General features: G+C 49.3%; 2 protein-coding genes across 4 annotated transcripts in view; one reads left to right on the top strand and one right to left on the bottom strand.

Moving 5' to 3' along the window:
* CEPT1 (choline/ethanolamine phosphotransferase 1) overlaps positions 1-179 on the bottom strand; it is a 31,202-nt gene extending 31,023 nt beyond the window's left edge. For both annotated transcript variants that reach the window (XM_062624873.1, XM_062624872.1), the window contains exon 1: positions 85-179. The gene's annotated coding sequence lies outside the window, so the exon portion shown is untranslated. The remainder of the gene's footprint in view (positions 1-84) is intronic.
* DRAM2 (DNA damage regulated autophagy modulator 2) lies at positions 54-12,429 on the top strand. Of its 2 annotated transcripts, none has more exons than XM_062624876.1 (9): positions 54-202; positions 2,694-2,789; positions 4,592-4,749; positions 5,372-5,439; positions 5,991-6,130; positions 7,167-7,344; positions 10,495-10,577; positions 11,233-11,325; positions 12,089-12,429. In XM_062624876.1, exons 3-9 carry the CDS (start codon positions 4,619-4,621, stop codon positions 12,194-12,196), a joined length of 801 nt encoding a protein of 266 aa, XP_062480860.1. In that variant the 5' UTR covers positions 54-202; positions 2,694-2,789; positions 4,592-4,618; the 3' UTR covers positions 12,197-12,429. The 2 variants fall into 2 exon arrangements, with proteins under 2 accessions (XP_062480860.1, XP_062480859.1); XM_062624875.1 differs by having other exon boundaries at positions 4,486-4,749.
* Positions 12,430-15,706: the final 3,277 nt, after the last annotated feature.

The raw sequence follows: 15,706 nt of genomic DNA, 5'->3' as shown, positions 1-15,706 counted from the left end.
GGGGCCCGGCGGGCGCTCGCAGGGCCGGCAGGACGGGTTCGTCCCCGGTATCCCGCCCGCCACGGCGAAAAACCCACCATTTACCTCAGCCTCCCCGCACCGGGCGGCGCTTTTACGCCCCTTTTGCGACGGCCGGAAAGGAAGTGGGCGGGGCGGGAGGGGAGGGAAGGGGCGGGGCGAGGACGGCGCGGGAGCCCCTGAGGTAAAGTGGGTGTGGGGATGAGGGGGTGGCACCGAGCGCGGCGTTCCCGGTATTCCCGGTCACACTCGCACCCCCCGGTCCTCCCCTCAGCCATCCTCCGGTCTCCTTTCACCTCCCCATCACCCTCTCAGCGACCCTCCCGTGTTCCCCGCTCTCAGCCCTGGGAGCGCTCCGGGAGACCCTCAGGGCCGCCCTCCCTCCGGTCAGCCCTAGTGCCCTCCATCGCTCTGCCCCGCTGATCGCCAACCACCATCGCTCTGCCCCATCGAGCCCTCAGGCTTCCCCTCTCCATGTCCCCTTCCCGCCCAGCTCCTTTCAACCTGCCCTCCGGCCCGGTCCCTTCCCTGTCCCCTGTGCCTCCAGTCCCTCCTTATGACCTTGCAGTAACTTCAGTTCCCCAGCTGAAATGCAGAAAACCATCTCCCGTGCTCTGCTTCGGGTACTCACTGAGTTTGAGCTGCTTTTCTTAGGTTAAACAGGTCGCACTGACAGCGTGTGCTGGACACCGAGCTCCTCAGGCAGCCGCAGGGACAGGCTGCTATCGCCCTTGTGTGCCAGGTTCCCATGCATCCTTATGTCGTGCTGTCTTGTCCCTGGCTCTGCCTGGTTTGGTGCTGTGCCGTTCTGCTGCTGAGTAACAGGGGCTTAGTGAGGGCTTGAAGCTCGCTTCCACTCTCTGGAAGCTCTGTTCCATATCCAAAAGATTTAATAGCAACTTTTTGGGTGTTTGTACCGAGAAAACACTCAAAATTGAGTCATCTGTCCCTGCTCCGCAGTGGGAACAGAAAAGGTGACACATTTCCTACTTTCTTACTTGTAGTAATGAGGATTAAACCACATTTAACTGTTGTTTGTCAGTTTAACCCTGCCACTAAATTGCGCAGATGAACACATTTAATCCCCATCCAACCTTCACGTTTACCTCGGACTGCACACCACAAATTGCGTTGTCATTGTTCCTTCAGCAGTGGCTGGAGTGAGAAAGGAGTATCCCTTTGTGCAGCTTTATCTCTGCCTGTGCTGCTGAGAGCAGGGAGCAGGCAGGTCGGCAATCAGGGTCTCAGCGGTAATGTAGACATTTCCCTTTTCCCCACGCCCTTTAACCATCTTTTCAGCATTATCATTCTCACTAACTTTGTGCTGTTAATGGGCTTGGCCGCCTCTAGTTTCCATTGCATATGCCCCAGCTTGTGCAGGATGCTGCTGCACACTTCCTGCATTTCAAGAAAAACCTCAGACATGGTTAAAATCTGCTTCTTCGACTTCCTCTTGATGGTGGTTTGATAATGTCGATCTCTGATACTCAATCTGGGGCTTAAAAACGCCCTTAGGACACCCAAGTGTTGTGTTGCAAAGAGAGGCCAGGCATTGCTGTTGGTAAGGACCTTGTGACAAAACCAAGGAGGTTGAGTGTGTTGTCTGCCTCACTCTCGAAAACAATAGGACAGGATAAGGTGTTAATAATCATTTCAGGACCTTCCAACTGGCAAATCACAAGGCAGTTCCATCCTGCCTCCCTGGGATTTGGGATGCTTCCCTATGTGCCTGTGCTTGCCCAGAGCCCTGCAGTGCCTCGGTGTTATCTGCAGCAGTGTGAATTTGGACAGCCTGGGGCAGATGGTGCCATAAATGTACCCGTGCTTTGCAGGGACCAAAGATGTGTTTGGTACATACAGTCTGCCCTCATGAGAGTGTGAAACAGACTTGATTTCACTGGGACAACTTAAACAGGAAGGAGGGTGATGGGAGAGGATAAGAATTTAGGGAAGATCTTGACAGAGCTAAGAAAGAATTTAGTAGAGAAAAATGTACAGAAGAGTTTTAAGTGGAAGGAGAGTGTGTCAGGGAGTTGTGTCTGTGAAAGTAAGAGGATCAGAGCTGCAGTTCTCTGACAGAGCCCAAACCAGCTCTAATCTTGGAGCTGGGGGGACGTACCAGCCTGCAGCTACCTTCACAGGGAGGAGCTGTGCCTCACCAGAGCTCTCAGGCTACAGCCGAAGCAACCTCACTGCTCTTTAACCTGACCACATGAAAACCACCCTAATTTGTGTGCAGGCCTTAGCTCTGGGCTAAGTGACAGCTTGGATCACAGAGGTGCTCAGTCTTGACTCAGTGAGGGCTTCCCTGCAGCAGGGCTTGCTCTGGAACAAACCTTGCCTGCATGGACACATCTATCTTGTAATAAGAGCAATATCCAGGAGGGAAATTAGGAATAGCTGTTCTGCTTCACTTGAAAGCTTTCACTTCAAGTTAAATCTTTGTGTAGACAAGCCCTATAAATCAAAGTCTTAAGCCCTGTTTCTCTGCATTTCCCCCATCCCACCACACACCAGCGTCACTCCTTAAACCACTTGGAATGCAGGCAGACACTGTGTCAGGCCAACATCTAACCCAAACAGTCAGTCAACAGCAGTGACTAAGAGAAGATGGAAAGGAGAAGAAATACAATAGAGTAAGAGGTATCCTGATTATTTTCCTTTATATCTCAAAGATTTGGGAGAAAAATGAAGCAAATGTGGAACTTCAGCAGAAAGACGACTTTGGATTCCTGGTGAGTCGACACTTCTTTCAGTGCCCTTGTTCTCAGGTATGTGGCATATTGTTTGGTTGTTTAGGTTGTTAATAGGGCACTATTAACACCTAAATGCTAAAGGAAAAGTACAATCTGAGCATCAGACTGACTGCTTAGAGTTTTGAACTGCGTGCCTAGGCATGCAACATCTGCAGCAAAGAATGCTGAGCAAGATTTGCATTTCCTTTCCAAATTCCCAATTTATTCACACAAGATTGTGAAGTTACATTCGTTACTATTTTTACTGCGTTACAGTCTCAAAATGAAACTCAGCATGAGAGGGCAAATGTTATGCTTAGGTAAAAATGAAAGCCTAGGAGTAAGAAAGCAAGCAACTAATTCTATCATTCAGTACATCTCTTGTTAGTCTTGGTGCTTCCTATCTTTTCTCTTGCTCCTTTCTTTGTCTCTCACACCTCAGGCAGTGCCCACCTCCTGAAGCTTCTCAGTGCTGCACTACTTGTTCTGTCATGGTATCATTTTGCTTTTCTCACATACTGTTTGATCTTGGCTTGGATGACCTTGGATCTGCAGTCTTTGTTATTTGCTCTTCCCCTTTGTCCTATTTTATATTCCATTTACAGTCTCCAGATTCAACTGTACTTAAACACCTTCTGCACTATTCTCCCCAGTGTTAGGGAATGCTACCAGTAAAATGGCATAAAACACAAGAAGAAAAGCCTGAAGTGGGATCTCATCAGTGTGGGAGGCTCAGGTGGGATCTCCCTACCTGAAGGGAGGGTGCAAAGCAGACAGAGCCAGGCTCTTCTCACTTTTTCACTGTGAGGATGGCTGGGCACTGGCCCAGCTTGCCCAGAGAGGCTGTGCCATCTCCATCCTTGGGAGATACTCCAAAGCCATGCTGCACAACTGGCTCTGGGTGGCCCTCCTTGAGCAGGGAGTTGGACAAGATGACTTCCAGAGGCCCAGGCCTACCTCAGCAGTTCTGGGGTTCTGAAATCAGCTCCGTTTAACTTTGTATTTGAAGCCAATAGTAAATTACTTCCTGTAGCAGCAGGAGCAGAGAGGAGTCACAGCTCTCTCCGTGTGAGCTCACCAGGGTGACACAGCTGCACATTGTTACTCTGAGAGAACTGGAGGTGTAAACACAAAATAGCTGTCAGGCTGGGACTCATGGAAGTGCTCTAGTACAGAGCCATTTCACTCCATTGGAAATGCACCTTTTCTTCCCACCTGTAGAAACACAAGTGTAGCTGCTCTACTGCCACCAGGAGGAAGCAGGCCTTGGGTTTGAAGGTTGTGGCTGGTAGCACTCAGCTCATAGATAATCCGTGAGTTTATTGCAGTGATGCTTATAACAGATGTTGAGTCACACGGAATGACAGGGAGTGACTGAGTGCAGATATTAAAGTAATTTTAGGTCATTTCCTCCACGTCTGCCTAGTTGGTTGTTAATAGAAGTTGGAGGCACTACAGCAGCCACTATCAGTTCAACTGTCACTACTGGGACACATTCTCCATCAGCCCCACTAATTCTACCACGGTGTTATGACATAAAGGTAAGAAGAAAATAGAGTCAGTTATTCACAATGACTCGCTTGACGTTATTCTGGCAGCAACAAATGCTGAGACACATAGTAAAGTGACAGTACTAGTTTCTTTTCTCATAGATTTTCAGAATTAACATTTCCAGATGTTACTTATGATTGTTTCTGTGCTGTGAAGTCAAATGTTCACTCTGTGTTTGCAGGCCAGGACTGAGAGCAACATCAGCTTGCTGTACTTGAAGCATTTGCCTCAAGAACAGCAAAACCTTTGAGAAATCTTAGTAAACCTTTGGATTTGATTCTTCACAGTGCTCAGAGTTAGACACCAGTGTTAAAATGTGGTGGTTTCAGCAAGGCCTCTCGTTCTTGCCCATGGCTTTGGTTGTGTGGTCAGCTGCATCTTTTGTGTTCTCATACATTACTGCAATCATCCTACACCACGTGGACCCTTTGGTGCCCTACATCAGGTCAGTAACATTCATCCTGTGTCACAGTATTGACTCCTCCTCTCAATTCCTCCCCAGCTCCAGACTCTGAACAGCAGTTCTTACCTGACTGCTCCAGTTCTAAAGCTACTGGCTGTTAATAGTTATTTATGTATAACTGTTTTGGTGCAGAATACTAACCTTTAAGCTGTGGCTCTGTAAACACAGCCTTAAAATGATGATGAAAAAGAAAACAGGAGTGCATCTCCAGCTCTCTGTTCAAAGCATCTTGCTGTTGTGTCAGTAAACATGTACTAAGATCTGTATTCCCAGCTGCATTGCATCAAAGCTATACATTTAACTGTAGTTTTGGTCTTTCAGTTTTCCAGAGTCTTAATTTCCCCAGTTTTAATACTCTTCATTCACCTTTTATGGAATGGAGATCGATATAAAAAGGATAGCTACACCAAGTATGTTCATTCCTTGTTCTAAGTGTAGCACGTTTTCACCATGCTTATTTCTGCAGCTCTGGAAACTAATGAAGTATAGTTTGAACAATGAAAAATTCTGTGAAAAAAGGATTTTTTTCCATAAACCTCTCTCTTAGACTGAAATAAGTATTTTTGTATAGATAGATACATGTCATTCCATTTATCTCTTCCAGTGACACAGGGACAACACCACCTGAGAGATGCTTATTTGGGATCATGTTAAATATTTCGGCTTTCTTGGGTGAGTACAGAAAGCTGCCCTGGGTGAACTGCAACAGTTGTGAAGTGCACAGAGCTTTAAACCACTTCCTTTCCTTACTCAGATCATTAAACAGCCCATAATTCACAGTCAGAACCTGAATTCTAAGCAATTAATCTTCATTCTCTTCAGATTCAGAGGGGAAGTGTTTGTCAGGGATGCTACCCACATCCAGCATCACAACTGCAGAGTCCAGAAGGCTAAAAATGCACTTAAAATCCCAACAGAATAGTAAAAGAAATAGAAATCCAAATCCAAGGCAATCACCTTGTGCTGTGATTGCAGAGAAAGGGAAGAAGAACCTGGTTATGTCTTTCAAATGAAAGAGAACAGAAAAATGCAGTGTTGACATGTTTGCCACGATATTATTTTCAGTTTTACCTTCCAGATTCCCAGCTTTCCCATTTCAGGCTACTGTAAGACAGTTTTTGCATTATAAATAGCTGCCTCTGTCACTCAGCATCTCCCCAGGTCAAACAGGACAGTGTGTTCCTCACATTAATATCTCACTGGTCTGGGTTCTTTGTTAACAGGTATGGCCACCATGTATGTCCGCTACAAACAAGTTCATGCTTTGAATCCAGAAAGATCCAGGATCCTGAGGCTTAACAAGATCGGCTTCACTCTAGGCCTGATGAGCTGCTTTGGACTTTGCATCATTGCAAATTTCCAGGTTGGTGCTTTGTCTGCAGTGTTCTAGGGCAAACCTGGTTTATGTCAAATTCCCTCCAGAAAACTGTTAGAAAACCCCAAGGTTTGGTTTATAATTTCTTACTTATTTGCTTTATCCACTGGGACATTTCAAAACCCCACAGGTTTGGCAGAAAGCAAACAGACTCACCTTGGGTCTCCTTATAGGAGCTTTGAAAGTTCCAGATTCAAAGGCCACGACTGTAGCATATATATTGCCTCAAGAGAATCAGGTATCATATAGTAAAAACTTGTTACAACTGCAAGTAATCCAAGTAAAACAAAACCACCCACCCTCACCAGAAGTCCAGCCCTGAAAAATCTGCCCTTTTAGGTGTATTTTCCTTCAAATCTGTGCAATTAAGGTTACTGCAGTGTCAACCCCCTCCTGAATTTCTCCATCCCAGTGTCCCTTACTTTGTTTTTCTCCCCAGTACTTCCCACCTCCTCCTCCAAAACATAATCTGATATTCTTACACCATCAGCAGGACCACATTCTGCATCGTTGGCTGTTACACGCAGGGCAGTTGTACAGTTACAACAGTTACAGTTACAGCCTCATTTCCTTAATCACCTGCTGGATTTGGGGGCTCTGTAGTGGTGCCTTTAACCACTACAGGCTGCAGTGTAACCTTGCTCTCCTGCTGGATTAGGGCCAGGGAAAAGCAAAGAGGAAGAGCTCCTGGAAAGCTCCACCTTTTTCCCTTCTTTTCCCCTACCACCGCTCTCCAAGTGCTTCAGCAGCCCCTGCAGCTCTTATAACTGCCCATAGTTAAGATGAGCTGTAACTTAACCCCAAGAGCTTAACAAAAGCAACAGGGGGCTGCAGGTGCTGGCTTCCAGCTGACTTTGTACAGGGTTTCCAAGAAAAATCTCCTAAATAACAGCATGTTCCAGAACTGCTTAGCTTGGGCTATGAGAAGGTAATGGAGAGGGTGGAATGCCAAGGTTTACAGGGGAAAGAGTTCCGAGTCTAAAATGAAAGCAGGTTATGTACAAGCAGTGCTTTCCTTCCCTAGAAATGTGTTCTGTACTACATCCACGTGGTTGGAGCCTGCCTGACATTTGGAGTAGGGGCCATTTACATGCTGGTCCAAACCATCCTGTCCTACCTGATGCAGCCAGAACTTCACAGCAAAGACATCTTCTGGATCCGCCTGACCGTGTCACTCTGGTGCTGGTCAAGCATCTTGAGCAGTATCCTTTGCTGTCCAAAGCAGCCTTTACAGATGACAGAGTTTGCACCTACATGAATTTAACCTTCCAACAGGGAAGGCTGGCCCACAGAAGGCCTGTCCTCTTCACACATACAGCTTGTACCACACTATCTGTTCATAGTCTGGGAGCTTTAGGAAGAAAGGAACCATCAGGTTAAGCCCACAAGTGAGACTGGATAGTAAGAATAGGTAAGAGGGGTGGTTACCACCCTTCCTCCTCTCCTTCTGCACACCACAGACTGAAAATGGCAAAAATGAGAGTTTATCACAGAGGTTTGCCTGCAGATTATGACACAGGGAGAAAGGGAAGTGAACTGAAGAGATGAATGGTTTTAATGGGGGAGAAGGGGAGGAAGCCAGGTGGGAAATAAAAGTGCCTGTTCCCTGCTGACAGGGATGCAGCAACTTTTATGTTTGAATACCACTAAAAGAGAAGTACAGATGTAGCATAAGAGAAAATACACTACCCTGGCCACACGCAGCAGTGCTGCAGTGCCAGCTGGCTCCCAGAGAAGTGCTGGCATTTATCAGAGAGACAGTTTGGAAGCGTATTGGCAAGGTTGATCCAGAAGATATATTTCACCTCTCATCTCCTCCCCTGCCCATCCTACAGTTCAAAAGACATGATGTTTCTGACTGGCATTCCCTACAGCCTTCCCTCAGCTCTGGAATCCACCATGTCCCTTAACTTTGAAATCAGAGTGCTGGAGGGAGCTGTGGGTTTTACAGAAACATGGGCAAATCCATGCAGAAGTAGAAGCCCTTTTCTTGGCCAGAATCATTTAACCATCAGGGCACTGAATCACTGCAGTTCCTTTGCTCATCCCGATGGACCTAAACATTGTAGTTTGAAAGTTAGGACTCAGTTTTCTGTTAAACAGGACAACACTAAAGCTTTCAAATTCACATCCCAAAGACAGTAACTCAGTGCAGAAGTCAGTTAAATGCTGTCCCTTCTGCAGCTGAATCAAGGCCACTGGTTTAATCCAATTCCACTTATTTCCTAGGCTGGTAGCCAAAACTAACACTAAACCATATGGTCCATTTCCCAGTGATGGATCATCTCACTGGGCTTCCATTCCTGCTAATCCAAGATTATACAGCCTGAACTAGTCAGATGAGAGGCAATAGTGAGGCACAGGCTGGTTAGCTTTAGAAGCAAGAAGGGTCCTTATGAGCTGAGGAGGCTTGACACAGAGCAAGGAGATCAGCTGTGAGATGGAGAACTGCCATCCCAAGCAAAAATTTGTGGTGCTAGAAAAGGATTGTCAGCTTTGAAATACCAGGAGCCAGATATGACTGGGGAGAGTGGAATGGAAGAGTATGATCTGCTGCAAGATAAGAGCCTTTTACAGATGCCCAAAACCCACAAACCCCAAATCTATAGAGGTTTTCTGAACTGGTGTGGCCTAACCAAAATGAGAGGGAAGTAATGCTGTAGAAATAATTACATGTTCATAGAAAGTATGGAAGCGGAAGAAAAGGGAAGTTGTCAGTACTTTCTACATTAACAGTTCATAATGTAATAAGGGAGATATGGTAACAGAGAGAAGTCGGTGGCCATGGTGAAATAGATGTAACTGGTACTGGAACACAGAAGGAAATGCATCTTGTACCAGCAGCAGTGTGGCAGCAGGGCCAGGGCAGGGATTTGTACCCCTATACTGGGGGGGTTTAGTCTGGAGAAGAGAAGGCTCAGGGGGGACCTTATCTCTCCCTACAACTGCCTGACAGGAGGATGGAGCCAGGAGGCGCTGGGCTCTGCTCCCAAGGAACAAGGGATGGGACAAGAGGAAAGGCCTCAAGCTGCACCAGGGGAGGTTTAGATGGAGATCAGGAACAACTTGTTCACCAAAAGGGTTGTCAAGCACTGGAACAGGCTATTGAGGGAAGTGATGGAATCACTATCCATGAAGGAATTTAAAAGATTTGGTGCTTTGGAACACAAGTTAGTGGTGGCCTTGACAGTGCTGGGGGCACAGTTGGACTTGATCATCTTGAAGATGATTTCTAACCTAAATGATTCCATAAAAATAGTCCTGATCCCCTGGAGTGAAGCAGCAGAATGGCCAGCACAGAAGGAGCAAAGCAGTCAGTTGCATCCTTTGATGAGGGGAGGATGGGAGCCAGCTGTATGTGTACCAGGCTGATTGAATTCTTTCAGTTGCAGCAGTGACTCAGGCAGGTAACTAACAACTACTAAAGGTGTACATTTGAATTAGCAGGGAATTGGATATCTTGCATTCAGGTCGGTAACCAGAGCTCCCTGGATCACTCATCCATTTTTAAAGAAGCTTTGGAAGTCTGGGTTTTCAAAGCCCAGTTTGTGTCAGGAAGTTCAGCCTTGTTCACCACCAGAATTAACCTTCCACAGCAGGAGGCTCTTGATGCTTAATCTTATTCATGAGTGAAGAAAATAATAGCCTAATCCTATGAGAATCAGATGTTCTATAACTGAATGCTCCAGGTTTCATTGGTGAAGGAAGGTAAGCTGATGTAGCTCACCTTCCCACTGTAAGATGTTGAAAAGTGGTATCTCTAAAGAGCCCAGGGCTCTGATCAAGTGAGGAATCCTTGTCATGGGGGGGGGGGGGGGGGGGGGGTTCCTTGGCTGTGGACCCAAAGCAGTTATCAAACCCTGAGTGAACCAAGAGGCAAACAGAAAAGCTGATAACCCTCTCTGCTGAAGTGATGCAGTGCTCCCAGGTATCAGGAATTCCAGGTGGCCAAGAAGCTGAAAAGCAATCACAGGAAGAGGCACTCTTAGCCTGGAAAATACCTCTGAAACTAAACCAAAATACGAAGTATTCACATTTGATCATCGTATAAGTGCTTTCATAAGGATGCTGTATGTGACCAAGGAGGTGAAACAAGATACAGAGAACAAAGGTAATGGGTTTAGACTAGAATGAACCTTTTCATGCAACAGGAGGTTAGTTGGAACAACCTGCAAGTGGAAGGGGATGATGTGAAGCAGTTCCTGGCACCATTCTCTTCATTATCCTCTGGAGACCTCGTGGAAAACATGCTGGAATCTCCTTCCAGCCTCAGCTGACACAATCCAGAGCAGAGTCGGAAATGTCTCATTGCTCATTCTTGGCCTTGAATCTTCCTTAACGTGTTTCTCCAGTGTTTGTTTCCTCAGTTGTCTTATACAGTGGCCTGTATGGAACAAATCTCGTGCAGAAGTTGCACTGGGACCCACAGGAAAAAGTAAGTGATTGAGTGGAGAAACTAAAGCCAGAACAAAATCCCTCTCCATTTTCAGATGCATTGGGGCATTTACTGCAGTTGTGTTCACACCCCAGCTTGGCTGGGGTGAAGCAGAGCTCCTGCTGCTGCCTGGTGGAGTCAGGAGGTGAAGGTGGCCACAGGGCACTGCCATTGAAGTGGGAAGTGCTGGACAGAGAGATCCTGAGTTTGACAGAGATCCTGTGGGTCTTCACAGCTCTGCTGGTCTCTCTGACCCTCCTCATCCTCTCCAAGCACTGCTGGAGGTGCAGGCTGGTTCTGAGGGCTTTTCCCAGCCCTCCCTTTGTTTAAAGCATAAGGAGCCTCTCGGAGATCTGTGGACAACCAAAAGAGAGCCTTGAACCTCACCTTTCTAATGAGGTTTTGCATTGGGCATACTCTGCATTGAGCCTGCAGGTTTTAGCAGATTCCCAGTGGGGCCACCCCAGCTGTGTGGAGCAGCCATTTCCTGGTCATTCTCTTTCTTCTACTCCAGGCTCTGGACACACTAAGTTTTACTCTCCAAAGGGAGCAGTTGTGGTTGTGGGATGTCGTACGTGGGAGCCATCTTTGTGCCATTGCAGGTTCAAGAGGAGGTTTTCACACTGATTTTTTTCCTCCTCCTGCTATCACACAGGGCTACACAGCTCACATCATCAGCACTGTCTCAGAGTGGTCGTTGGCATTCTCCTTCCTCAGCTTTTTCCTCACGTACATCCAAGACTTTCAGGTAAAACAAAGTTCCTGTTAGGTGCTCTGGTTCTCCAAGCTCTGAACAGCCCAACATGATGCAAGACTGGTTTGGGTTGGAAGGAACCTTAAAGCTCCTCCAGCTCCAACCCCTGCCACAGGCAGGGACACCTTCCACTAGAGCAGCTTGCTCCAAGCCCCTGTGTCCAACCTGGCCTTGAACACTGCCAGGGATGGGGCAGCCACAGCTTCTCTGGGCACCCTGTGCCAGTGCCTCAGCACCCTCACAGGGAAGAGCTTCTGCCTAAGAGCTCATCTCAGTCTCCCCTCTGGCAGGTTCAAGCCATTCCCCTTGGCCTGTCCCTACCGGTCCTTGTCCCAAGCCCCTCTCCAGGTTTCCTGCAGCCCCTTTAGGCACTGGAGCTGCTCTCAGGTCTCCCCTTCAGGAGCCTTCTCTTGTCCAGGCTGCCCCAGCCCAGCTCTCTCAGCCTGGCTCCAGAGCAGAGCTGCTCCAGCCCTCGCAGCATCTCCATGGCCTCCTCTGGCCTCTCTCCAACAGCTCCACGTCCCTCTTGTGCTGCTGCCCCAGAGCTGGACCAGGACTGCAGGGGGGGTCTCCCCAGAGCACAGCAGAGGGGCAGGATCCCCTCCCTGCCCTGCTGCTCCCACTCTGGGGGTGCACCCAGCACATGAGCTCTGGAGCTGATCTGCATTTTTGGTGTTCCATGGGTCCTGAAGCAGCTCTGTGCCTGTGCCCAGGCAGGGGCAGAGCCAACTCGGATCCTTTCCTTTCTCCTGTACAGAAAATCTCCCTGCGCGCAGCCGTGAGCCTGCATGGACAAACCCTTCACAACCACCCGCCGAGCTTTGTGACCGAGGAGCAGGCACTGCTGGTAGCAGGGAGCATCTAATGAAGGTGAAGAGACTGTGTTCTCTGCAGAACTCAGGAATTCCAGAGCAATAACACTTGCTGTTTCTAAGCACTTATTTTAGATATAACCACATGAAGGGATTGCGTTGCACTTGACAGAAGGGGCTTTGCCAGGAGCCCCACAGCAATGCACGTGTTAGCAGTACTGTGACCGAGCCTGTAACATTTCTGCACATGCCAATGTCATGGAAGAATTAAATGAAGGTTATTAAAGAGTTGTCTCCTCATCACCTCCACCATACCCAGCCTGACCTCCCTCAGCCCTGTGCCTCCTCTCTCCAGCATTCCTCTGGCCAAGTCCCTTTTGATGGGCTCTTGTCTTCCCGTGCCCACAGCTCCCTCATGTGCATGACCTGCACACCAGGCAGGAGCAGGACAGACCCCAGAGCCACCTCCTTTGAGCAACCCACAAGGAGATCTGCCTTCACACCATGCCTTGCTCACAGGAAGCCTGACCAGCTCTCCTGCTGCTGGAAGGGCAGCCACGTGTTTGTTCCTCAAGAGGAGCCCTGAGGAGCAGCAGCAGGAACCTGTGAAAGCTGCTCCAAGGCCAAGCCATGCTGAATTCCTCCTGGGAACTGCTGGAGCTGAGGGACAGGTCCACCAGGAGCCCACGTGCAGCATCCCAGCTGCACAACTCTTGGCAGAGCCACACTCGCAGCCATGTCGCATCCACTCGAGCACGGACTCAGCAGGCACAGAGCATCACACACAGCCCTGTAGCCCTGACATCCCCAGTGCTCCCTGAGACAGCCTCCAACCCAGGAGCCAACTGCTCACTCCTCTGGCCACTTCCTCTGGTGTCAGCTCACGGACCTGCTTCAAAGGTTAAGCTCCACACGGGCAGCGCTCAGCACCATGGGCACGTGCCAGGGTGCCCATGAGGAGTGTATGTACAGGGACAACACCCTGCAGACTCCCAGCATCTCAAGGCAGTTCCAGCAGACCCTGCTGGCTCGCAGGGCTTTTCCCTTCTTCCCTTTGATGCCATCCAAAACCCACCGCAGTGCTCCCCCAGCAGCTCAGCACCGTTTGCTGGGTTTCTTCCTCATTTGTAGATGCACAGAAGTTCAACCTCAGAGCATCAAACTCTGTTTAACAACCCCCTCAATGCCAAGGAGAAGCCTCTTCCTCCCCTCTCCATCTTTTACCAGGATCAGCTCCATGCTCCTCACCAACTGCTCCAGAGCTACATAACCCCATTGAATCACTGCCTTGTTCTCCCCCTCGATCCCACCAGCACAGAAGCATCCCGAGGGCTGGGCCAGGTCCTGCCCTTCCTGCGGCACACCCTTGACAGGCAGCTCCCTGCAGGGAGCTGGGCACAGCCAGGCTCTGCTGGCTGAGGACTCAAGCAGTCAACCCAAGGAGCTGCTTCCTTCCCTGCCACAGGACTTCCAGGCCCCCAGGGACATTCATAAACCTTCACTGCCCTGAGCAGCCTCACCTGGGACCTCCTCACACGCTCTCTGCCCATGGCCCAGGACCAGCCAGGAGCACCCTTCAGCTCTGTCCCAGCTTTACGTTGTCCTACCATGGACAGCTCCGCTCTGTCAGGTTGCATCACGCTTCAACAGCCCTCGTCTGGTGGGAGCAGTGGAGTACACAGCGGGATGGATTTCCACCCAAAGCCAAATGGGAGCTGCCAGCCTGGATGGGGGGGAAGATGTGGAGGAAAAATGGGAAGGGAAATGGCAACAGAGAATGTGGAGAGCACATTCAAGCGGTGCCTTGAGAGGCTGGGGCAGGAGCATGCAGCATTACTCAGGGGAGCTATGCAGCTGACACGAAACAAGGTCTCAATGGTTTGATTGAGGGGTTATCATTATTTAATGAAGAAGTGTTAGCAAATGAGGGCACCGTCGATTCAAAAGGGAGAATTAACAGGGCTGGCCCAAAGGCAGCATGTCCGCAACTCATTGAGCCTGTCCAGAGAGCAACCACGTCAAACCTGGCACAGAAAGACTCAGAGGGGATGGAGAAAAGCAGCCTTGGACAACCTCAACTTGCATCTGAGTGAGCGGGTGATGAAGGGACAGCAAATCAGGAGGAATTCTGCCAGGAGTCTGGGATCAAGGCGCAGAACGAGCCCACAAAGTTCCCATCCTGCCATCACAGGGAGCTGACAGATCTGTCTGGAATGGAGACGTCGGTAGGAAGATGCAGAGCAAAGTGATGAAGAGGAATGGGTTTATGAATGAGCAGGAGGACACTGTCCTGTTCAGACAGGAACCCGAAAGATGCAAGAGCTGAAGTTCTCACTGAGAACTGCTGTAGTACCAGAGGACAGGAGAGTGGCAAATTCAATGGTTTGAAGCATTCCCATCACATGGAGCTACACAAGCAGCACTTCCTTGTCCACACCAATGAAAATAGGTGGAAACTGGCAGAACCATGGACCATGCAGGAAGAGGTTGGGATATTGCAGCAACAATGCAGTCAATTGCAGTGGGAAATCTCTTGGAGATGCTGGAGATGAAACCCCTCTCTCATGAGCACAGGCAGGTACCAAGGGAGGTGGCTGTGTGGCCTGGCTGGAAGGCACCAAGATGCTGGTATCCAGGTGGTGCCTATTGCTGTGTGCTGGGACCTGGGGGATGCCATCAGCTTCCAAACCCTCCTCAAACCTCTGGGGGCTTCTGATTTTGGCCACTGCATAGGGGCTTTGACACCACCTTTCCATGCCCTTCAGGAGCTGACAGATTGGTGTCTTTGCCCATCCTTCCTCACTTGTGTGGACCACCTGGATTTATTTACTGTCTTTTCTCTTATGTGGGTGCCTCATCACTCCAGCTTCATCTTCCCACCATCACCTCTTCAAGGCCTGAGATTTCATTTTGATCTCTTGTCTTCATTTATTCTGTCATGAGCTGGAGATCCTCAGCACCTACAAACACGTCCCGGGGGTTTCCTCAATGGAAGGCAGAAGCCTTGGATACTCCTCTTGGAGCCGGTCCTCTTCAACATTTCACATTCAGAAATCCAGGCTGGTTTGGGTTGGAAGGGACCTTAAAGCTCCTCCAGCTCCAACCCCTGCCATGGGCAGGGACACCTTCCACTAGAGTAGCTTGCTCCAAGCCCCTGTGTCCAACGTGGCCTTGAACACTGCCAGGGATGGGGCAGCCACAGCTTCTCTGGGCACCCTGTGCCAGTGTCCCACCACCTTCATAATGAAGAGCTTCTTCCCAGTATCTCCTTCAACTCTTCCCTGTTCCAGCTGGAAGCTGTTTCTCCTCATCCCATCCCTACAGGCCCTTGTCCCAAGCCCCTCTCCAGCTTTCCTGCAGCCCCTTTAGGCACTGGAGCTGCTCTCAGGTCTCCCCTTCAGGAGCCTTCTCTTCTCCAGGCTGCCCCAGCCCAGCTCTCTCAGCCTGGCTCCAGAGCAGAGCTGTTCATTTCTGTGATCATTTTGTCTTTGCACTCTTCAAGGCATCCACTCTCAGTCTCCATCCTGACCTCCTTCCCCACGTTGGTCTCTGTGGAGAGACAA

This window comes from Pezoporus occidentalis, unplaced genomic scaffold (assembly GCF_034315485.1).
Source record: "Pezoporus occidentalis ecotype Australia unplaced genomic scaffold, CSIRO_AGI_Poc_V1 ctg274, whole genome shotgun sequence".
In the NCBI taxonomy this organism is placed as follows: Eukaryota; Metazoa; Chordata; class Aves; order Psittaciformes; family Psittacidae; genus Pezoporus; species Pezoporus occidentalis.
The sequence above is the reverse complement of the archived record's forward strand: the minus strand, read 5'-3'. Positions and strand labels throughout refer to the sequence as shown.

Coding starts and splice junctions, on each gene's coding strand:
- DRAM2 (XM_062624876.1), top strand. CDS start 4,619: ATGTGGTGGTTTCAGCAAGGCCTCTCGTTCTTGCCCATGGCTTTGGTT. Junction 4,750..5,371: donor CCTTTGGTGCCCTACATCAG/GTCAGTAACATT, acceptor TATCTCTTCCAG/TGACACAGGGACAACACCAC. Junction 7,345..10,494: donor CTGGTCAAGCATCTTGAGCA/GTATCCTTTGCT, acceptor GTGTTTCTCCAG/TGTTTGTTTCCTCAGTTGTC.